Source organism: Falco naumanni, chromosome 1 (assembly GCF_017639655.2).
Source record: "Falco naumanni isolate bFalNau1 chromosome 1, bFalNau1.pat, whole genome shotgun sequence".
Taxonomy (NCBI): Eukaryota; Metazoa; Chordata; class Aves; order Falconiformes; family Falconidae; genus Falco; species Falco naumanni.
The window spans coordinates 37,744,615-37,753,382 of NC_054054.1; the positions used below are offsets into that span (position 1 = coordinate 37,744,615).

General features: G+C 61.8%; 1 protein-coding gene across 1 annotated transcript; it reads right to left on the reverse strand.

The window, feature by feature from the left end:
• Window positions 1-758: 758 nt before the first annotated feature.
• Window positions 759-7,603, reverse strand: DOK1 (docking protein 1). Its single transcript, XM_040589341.1, has 5 exons — window positions 7,485-7,603; window positions 6,888-7,184; window positions 4,343-4,454; window positions 4,009-4,181; window positions 759-2,289 (listed from the first exon to the last, which is right to left on the reverse strand). The coding sequence occupies exons 1-5, from the start codon at window positions 7,545-7,547 to the stop codon at window positions 1,177-1,179; spliced, it is 1,758 nt and encodes a 585-aa protein (XP_040445275.1). The 5' UTR covers window positions 7,548-7,603; the 3' UTR covers window positions 759-1,176.
• Between the last annotated feature and the right edge of the window lie 1,165 nt (window positions 7,604-8,768).

Consider the following 8,768-nt stretch of genomic DNA (forward strand, 5'->3'; position numbering starts at 1 on the left):
CCAGCAGCCTGTGGCTCCCTGGGGCTGCAGAAGTCACACTTACTCCTCTGCACAGGCCCATCATAGCACTGTTTGTCAGCTGGTTGTTTTAACACTGTCTGTAATCAACCTGCAGAAGTCATCACTACACACAGGGATGGCCAGTGCTAGAGCACCTCATCTAGCCCCACACAGAAGGGACATGAAATCTCTCAGAACCATTACCATCGCCAAAAGGGCAACTTGTTTCCCCTGCACAGATTTCACCCAAGGCTGGCCACACAGCATTCACAGCCAAACCCTTGGCCTCAGACCACACAACAGGGATCACAGCTTTTACCATTAAAGTGTATGTGATCCAGACTGGGCCATCCCAGGCCTTTCAAGAGCAGCTGGGAGTGGCAGGAAATCAGCAGGGGGATCAGGCTGGGGAAGGAGAAATCCTGTGTCTACTCAACAGTCACCCAGCTGCAGCAGAGCTGGGTCCTGGCCCCGTCCAGCCCTACTCAGAGGCCATCACAACATTTTGCACCCCAATCAGCACATAAAGGTATCTGCAAGCTTGACTCTTGTATCCCGCAATCCCCTGGCATCAGGACATCCTAGCCACAGCTGAACCTAGCACACATTTTTCTTTGCATCTTCCTCTTAGCGCAGTAGGTCTGGCACAGACAAGGACGTGCCACCACGTGAATGCTGCACAGCCAGGCCACCCTGCACTGCAGCACCATTTCCCCATCCATACACCTGACAGCCCAGACATGCCACAGGCAAACATTTCATTCTGACACATACAGGTTTTAATATTAAAATAATGTGGTATAAAAATACTTTTGGAGACTGATGGCAAGCAGTCTTCCACGCACCGCAACAGGCACCCCAGCCCTGCAGCCTGGTCAGAGGGAGCCAGAGCAGCAGCCACAGGGCGACACAGCCAGCCCTCCTGTGGATCAGGAGGTGGCAGCGGAGCCAGCTCCAGAGCCCGAGAAGCACGCTGGCAGCTGCGCCAGCCACAGCTCTCTTGCTCTTGCTGTGGAAGGGGCCTCCTGGGAAATGCAGCCCTTTGGTGCTGGCAAGCCAAAAGGGGCTCTGCCTGACCCAGAACAGCCCCAAGCCATGCCCATGACCCACGGAGGACAGCAGCCAGCACTGCTCACAAACGGGCCTGGGTCCCCCAGACAGACAGAGAGCAGCACGTTATATCTCTCCCAAGTCCTCGTAGACGGGCGACAAGCTGCACTCATCCACAGACTGCTCCTTCTTCTGCATGTGCTGCGGCTTTGCCACCTGGCTGTACAGCACCTCCACATTGTTGTTGTTGCTGCTATTAAGCCTGGGTTTGACGGCCGCCTTCTCGGGAGCAGCATTCCCCCATCGCTTGCCAGGGTCCCTGCTCCTCTCAGCACCTTTAGGGATAAGGGCTGCCTGGGGCTTGGGGGCAGGCACTGGCTTGGGGCCCTTGGCCTTGGCCTGGAAGGCAGGTACTGAGTAGTCATCAGTGCTGGGGTTGTAGGGATACTCGTAGCCGCTCCTGCCGTCGTGGCCCTGAGTGCGCCAAGCCTCACCCATGGGCCGTGCTTCATCGTAGATGCAGGTGGTGGAGGGCAGCAAGCGGGAAGCACAGCCCTCAGGCTCGTCATAGATGTGCTCCCTCTGCCTGGGCACAGCAGGGGGCTGGCTGCGCTCCTCAGCCCGCACCTGTTTGTACGTGCCAGAGTACAGAGGCACCAGCGGCCGGAGCTTCAGCTCATCAGAGGCACCACCGGGCACCCTGGCCCCACCAGCAGGCTTGCTGTCAACAGGGTCTGAGTACAGCGAGTCTGTCCAGGGCCGAAAGCCCTTCACTGAGTCCAGGGGCTCCGAGTACACACTGGATAGGTCCTCAGCCGGCAGCACGTTGTGAGGCACCTTTGGCAGAGGGGACCGGGGGGGCGTGCTCGACACTGTGGGCTTGGCCTGCGGCACGGGGAGCTCTGGCAGAGTCCGGGTTTTCAGCATAGACACGGCGTCTCTCTCCTCTGCCGCTGCACTGGGCCTCGGTGCCAGCCCCGCCTTGGGTGCCACAGTATCATCTCCCTCCGCAGGCAGCTCCAGGCTCAGAGAGTCAGCCAGGGCCTGGTGGATCAGCACCACACCAGGGCTGTCTGAATCCAGCGAGTCACAGCTTTGCCGGTTTTCCTCCACCTGTGCTTTTTGCTCCCGGATGGAGGCTTCCACCAGGCGGAAGATCTCATTGCCCTGCTTGGTCTCAAAGGTGAAGTTCCCTGGGCCGGAGTCACAGCGCCTGCCAGCTTCGAAGGAGAACATCACCTGCAGGGGAAGTGGAAGAGTCACATCCTGCGCAGCACCTGCCAACCCAGTGCATCGTGCAGGCTGCGCTTCCTGCAGTGCTGATCCTGTGCGTCCTTTGAGAATGGAACACCCTGCTCCCTCCACCCCCGGCAGTGAGGGCTGCAGCTCAGCGAGCACCACCCCAGAGGCACACTGTGTTCAGTGGCTCCACAGCACCTGGCCAGGGGGAGGCTGCGCTGCCCAGCAGCCCAGAACAGGCTGTGGAAGCTGAGCGGGATGCACACTTGAAGGGACATCACCGAGCTGCCCCAAGGCCAGAGCTGCAGGTCCTGCTGGAGACCTACTGCCTTACCTGAGCAATTCTAGCAGGGTCAACAATGGGCACCAGAGAGTCTAGGAAATATTATGCAGTTAGCACCAAGATTGGAGTCAGGCAAGAAGATGAGTGACAGTGCAGCAGGGGAAACTGTTACGGGCACCTTGGGTAGCTCAGCATTAGCCAGGCAGTAGGGAAGCAATCCAGTGGCAAGAGATACCAGACAGAGGAACACAGCCCTCTGCAAGAGAAAGGCCAGCAGCAGCAGCTTGGCTACCAACAATAAGCAAAGCATTTGCCTTACCAGCACTACTCTGTTAACGGTATGAAGCACTTCAAAGATATGTCTCGCACCAAGGCTGTGTCCCTCCAGCCTGAGCACGCACTCATGCCCAGGTTCTCACCAGCAGATGCCCACACCCTTCCTGAACCTCAGTCCCTGAGCCCAGGTGAGATTTTCTGCTTCACCGGCGCTCTCATGCAGCAGTAGTCTCTGGGGTTGCTGCAAAAGCCCCTGGGGCCAGACTTCCTCTGGTGGGTCTGTGCTGCTGAACCAACCTACGGCTCCTTATGCCATGTGATCCTCACCCTGCCCCTGGCACAGGCCCTGCCAATGAGCCAGTTGCCTCCACAAGCAGCTCAGTTTCCACTTCTGTTTTGGTAAAGTGCCGCAGAAAGTGCCATGAGCAAACTGCAGCCGACACAGTCACCTCTACAAACAGCCCTGGGGAGGCCACTTCCTCTCCATCCAGTGTGGCAGGTACCTCTTGTGCTCAGGGCCGTGGCAAGACAGATCATAGACTTGCTGCTGGAGGGCACTGGGAGGGGACAGACTACACAGGTCAGCCAGGCTAAGAGCAGCACACCCCACAAGGTGAACAAATGTAGAGAAAGTGGTGTCTTGAACAGCCCCTCCTGCTCTGACCACCATCCTTCAGGAGGCATGCACTAAATCCAGGGCAGAGCCAAGACTGTGGGAGGCCAAGGTCCCCGAAGACTAGGGAGACCATGTGCAGCATGGAGGGATGTGCCTGCCCCCAGCAATGGAGTAGGGAGCACTGGGATGGAGAACAGGGGTGAGCCAGCTGCAGGGATGTCCAGCAGAGGGGCCAGCAGGGGTTGCAACGGCCCCAGTGGGAGTGGGGCAAGGACCACACAGAGCAGGGCTCCGCACAGCCATGACCTCAGTGGGGACAGGTAGCCTGCTAGCCCATGCTCCTGCACAGGTGGGAGCCAAGGACAGACAGGTTCACAGATGCCCCTGGGGACCCTGCTGTGATTGCTGGTGGCTATAGCAATTCTGGCAGGGCCTGCTGCACGACTGCCACAGGCTGGCTGGGCACGTCAGCTCCCTACTGTTTCACAAAGGAAAGCCTGCATGGGAACAGGCCTGCGCACACGGGGCTCCCCCCACCCCTCACCTTGTCCCGGCCGTATCTCCGGAGCAGCCGGTAGGGCCAGACATAGAGGATCCCATTTGTCCGCGGGTCCTTCAGGACAAGGCTGTCACGCTCAGCCTTGAGCACGTAGGTGCCACGCAGCTCGCATCTCTCCGCAGCCTCTGTCCGTTGCACTGTCACCCAGAAGGCATTCACTGTGGGGACAGGGTCACTCAGGGGATGGCGAAGGAAGCCACAGCCACATCCCCCACTCCAGGTGAGGCCTTGCCCTGCCCACTGGAGCCCCCGTGATGGGGCAGCAGCAGGAAGGGCCCTGCAGAAGGTGGTCCAAAGTCAGGGCAGCAGCAGGTCCCACCTTCGTCTCTCGAGTAGTAGATGGAGTTCACGGCCATCTCCAGGGCTGGCACCTCCCTGCCACCCTCTTTGCCATGCCGGGCTGCCACACCAGCATCACCAGGGCTGTTTCCCTGCCAAGGAAGAGCAGATCAGCCCCATCTCCCTCTTCCTCTGCCAGCCCCTGGGTCCCCTTTGCAGCCACTGCCCCCCAGCCCCACTGCTCCCCCACAAAGGGCCTATCCTAGCACCGCACAGCTTGGCTACCCTGCAAACATGCCAAGCTCTTCCTTGCCCACAGCTGGCAACGGACCCCAGGGCTCCCTACCTCTGAGCCAGCACAAAAGCAGATGAGCACAGCCAGGCAGAGCAAGAGGGGCTTCCCTGAAGCTCTGAGGGCGACCCTGGGCAGGGTGCAGAAGAAAGCAGTTACTGCCAGCAGCCCTACCCTCCAGACCCTGCCCCACAGTAAGGCACAAGGCTTCCCACAGGTGCGGACCTGGGCATCCCACACACCCAGTCTGCTGCCACTTGTCTGACTGCTATGGCATGCCCACGCAGGTGCCCTGGTACTGAGGCACAGAACAGCTCTGCTTCCTCACCGGTGTGCTTCAGCATAGGTGACATTGGCGCCCGAAGCATGGCATGAGCCCAGGCACGCTCGCCCAGCAGTATGAGCAGAGGAGGGAGCTGATGAGGGAGAGACACAAGGGTCTGTGTCCTGCTTCTGCACAGACAGGAAGGCGGTGCCAGTATCGGTGCACAGCCCACAGAAGGGAAGCAAGCACTTCTATTTTAACACATGCAGAACCGAAAGCGCAATGCACAAACTATCAGCAACCACGTCCCCCAAGGGCCTGCATGTGGGATGCTACCACCAAATAGCAAAGATCCTTCCCAGGCAAAACCCCATGCAAATTAAAGGCTCACAGATGCCCTGCAAGAGGTGCCTCAGCACCACTGCATGAGGGTCTGTGTTTGGGCTGGAGCTAGAAGCTGTTTCTCAGGGTCACATGGGATGGAATTGCAACAGAGTCTACATTTTGCAGAAGGCAAGCTGTCACAGTCTCAGTTTAAAGCCCTGTCATATGAACTTCTTAACAAGAGGGAAGGCCCAAAAAGGGCCAGCAGGCCCTTTTAAAGGTAAAAGCCTTTACCCCTTCCTCCCAAATAGAACGGGTACTGCTAAAACCTAGCACCCTTAGAGCTGATGCTTTAGTTGGGCAGCAGCTCCTGCTATCTAATGCAGCAGGATTCCAGCCTGGGGTCAGGAAGCCAAGGGCCAGCCAATCTGCCACAGCCCTTCAAGGCTCTGTCTGACTGTACTTTCCCTCATCTTCAAAAGAAAAAAAATTCTGTTCTGAACCCACACAATTTGATCTCTGTCCCCAGTTCTCAAGCTACTGGGCCCTGCTTACCCTCCGGGCAGCAACAAACAGCATGACACAAAGTCATGCTCTCTGGGCAGATGACCAGAAATCACAACTGAGATTCTTCAGCTTTTTGCAGAGGGACCACACGCAGCTCCCAGACCTCTTGCTCCAGGCCAGGCCTTCCCAGAACACATGCTATTCTTGCAGCCTGTTGCTCACCGCTCCCTGAACTGTCAGCTCGCTTCTCGACTTCAAGCACACCACTGACAGCTACCATGTGAAGGAAGGTACGAGCACACTTCTGCTCCAAGCAGACATTTCCCTGCCTTGCCACTGCCCTGCACCACTCCAAAGGCACATGCTCTGTCCCTAGCTCGGCCCTGCAAGCCGCTTGCAGGTTGCAACAAAGTCTGCACCAAGCAGACACAGGCAGGGACATGAAGTAATTTCCAGTACCACACCAGTGCCTCTTGGCCCTGCTCAGCTGGGCACTTGCTGCACTGACAAGTTTTGCTTGACCAGCAGGCTGCAGGGGGATGCAAGCAGGGGAAAAAAAAAAAAAAAAAAAAAAAAGTCGTCGTCAAACACCTGGGTCCTTGTGGGAAGATCCTGGGACCCGCAGCCCTGCGGCCAGCCACCCTGCGCAGCAGCCCTGCCCAGCACCCAGCACAGGCACGGGCACAGGGAGGGCAGCGGCACGGAAGGCCACGCCGCACGCCCAGCGCTGACAGCGTCCCCCGCAGCAGGCAGGGGGTCCCAGAGCCGGGTGAGGGGGAGCGCCGGCCCTGCAGGTGCTGCCGCTGGCCGGGAGCCCGAGCTCCACTGCACCGCGGTGGAGGCTGGACCCGCGGCGGCGGCTGGGCCGAGAGGAAGCACCGCCCGGCCCAGCCAGGCCTCCGCGGGGGGCGAGAGCGGGCTCCGCGCCGGGGACGAGAAGCCCGACTTGAAATTCGGATCTGCAACCGAGAATGGCTAGCAGCATGCCGAGGAGCCCGGTAACGCGGCCAGGCAGACGCCGCGGCAGCACCACCGGGCGGGGACGGGAGCCCCGGGCCCAGCGGCTCCCGCGGCCTGGGACCGAGCGGACGCGCCTCAGGGCAGGGCCTCCCCCGTGCGGCCGGGCCCCTTCTGCCGGGTAGGAAGGGGTCGCCCCCCCGCCCCGGTGCCCGGCCCGCGGCCCCCCCCGCGACTCACCGGGAAGGCGATCTCGCACAGCTTCGCCACCCACTCCTCGCTCTGCTGCTTCTCGGCCGCCAAGAGGTAGCTCCGGCCGCTGGTCTCCAGGCGGAAGACGGCGGTGCCGGCGCGGGGGCCGCTCTCAGGCACGGGCCCCACGCTGGTGCAGTCCGCCAGCCGCACCACCGTCTTGTCCAGCCGCCGGGTGCCCAGCCGCTCGGCCGACAGCGCCGGCTCCTTGCAGTCAAAGAACTCCAGGCGGGCGACGCCGTGCTGGCTGGCCGGGTACAGCACGAACCAGCTCCGCTTCCACCTCTGCAAGGCAGCGCCGTCACGCCTGGACCGGGCCAGCCCCGCCGGTGCCGTCCCGCCCGGCCGCCCCGTCCCGTCCCGCCCCGCAGCCGAGCGCCGGGAGACAGGCCCCGCCCGCGCCCGCCGAGCCCCGGTGGGGAAGGGCGGGCGCGGGACCCCTCGGCCGGCAGAGCCCCGGCCCCGCTTCCCCGGTCGCCGGCCGCGGCCCAGGCAACGGGCCCAGCCCGGGGCGGAACAGAGCCCGTCCGCCCACGGGAGGGAAGGGGCTTCCCCCCCGGCCCGGCCGCCCCGCGCGGTGCCCACCTTAGTGCCGAACTTGTAGCTGTGCTGCACCAGCAGCGGCCCCTCCTTGGCCGGCGGGTCCATCCCGCGCCGCCACGCGCCCCGCGCTTCCGCCCGCCGCCACCCGCGAGGACGGGGCGGGGACGCACGTGTCGAGGGGCGGGACAGAGAGGTTCTGCGCGCTCGCGAGTGCGTGTGTGCGTGCGCGTGCATGCCCGTGCGCGCGCGCCGTGTGCGGATGTGTGCGCGCATCTGCGGATGTGTGCGCGCATCTGCGGATGTGTGCGCGCATCTGCGGATGTGTGTCTGCACCTGTGGCTGTGTATGTGTGCGCGTGCCTCTGTGTGCACATACACGTGTGTCTGTGCACGCCCGTGGGTGCGGGCACACACCCACACATATGCGCGTGTGCACAGCTACCACGCACTGACCGCGTACACGTGGTGCCGCACACCGCCCTGCTGCGCTACCACCGCCCCGGGCACCCGGTGTGTGGCACCTCCCAGGGTCTGCCGAGGGACCCCCGGGTCTCTGGCGGTTCCCTGTGGCTGTGCCCCACGCCCCCACAGCTGTGTCCCCCCCCCCACGCCTCCGCAACCCCTTCCCCAGCACGGGGCCTTTCCCCGCTTCACACTTGCAACAGCGGCTGCTGGGTGAGGAGCCGGCGCCGGGGGCACGGCCGGTGACTGGAGCCCGCGTGGTGCCCCATGGGTGGGCACCCACTGCCCTTGCGCCACCTCAGCCTCTCCAGAAGGAGCAGATGCAGAAGAGGAAGGTGACGCAGGGTGTACCCCAGCACGGGCTGGCCCCAGCCCCAGGAGGCAGGTCACCTGGGAAAGGAGAGGGGCACAACCAGCTTGCCGTGGGGTCACAGCTGTCCAGGTCCCCTCCCTGAGGGAGCCCCGTGCACGCCACCCACAGCCAGGCGTCCCCCGGGGCTGCCTGCACCAGGCCACAGCTGCTCACCTTGGCTGGGGCCACCAGGGCTTTGGCCCTGGGGGCTCGCTCAGCTCTTACTCTGGATGAAAGAAGCACTCGGGGTGTGGGAGTGGGGAGCCTTCAGGGTGCACTTCAGGGAGAAGTTAAGGAATTCAGGGAGCTGGAGCTTAAGTCCAACATAACGCATTCAGAAAATCTGGCAGGGCATTAACGAAGTGACAGAGCACAGCGGGAACCATCCCAGCACCAGGGGACAGGGGGCTTGTAGTTCAGGTAACAGCCTGACACTCCAGAAGGGAGGGCATGAAGGTAGAAACTAGGTGGAAAAAAAAGGAGGAACAGAAAAAAGTAACAAAAAACCCCAGG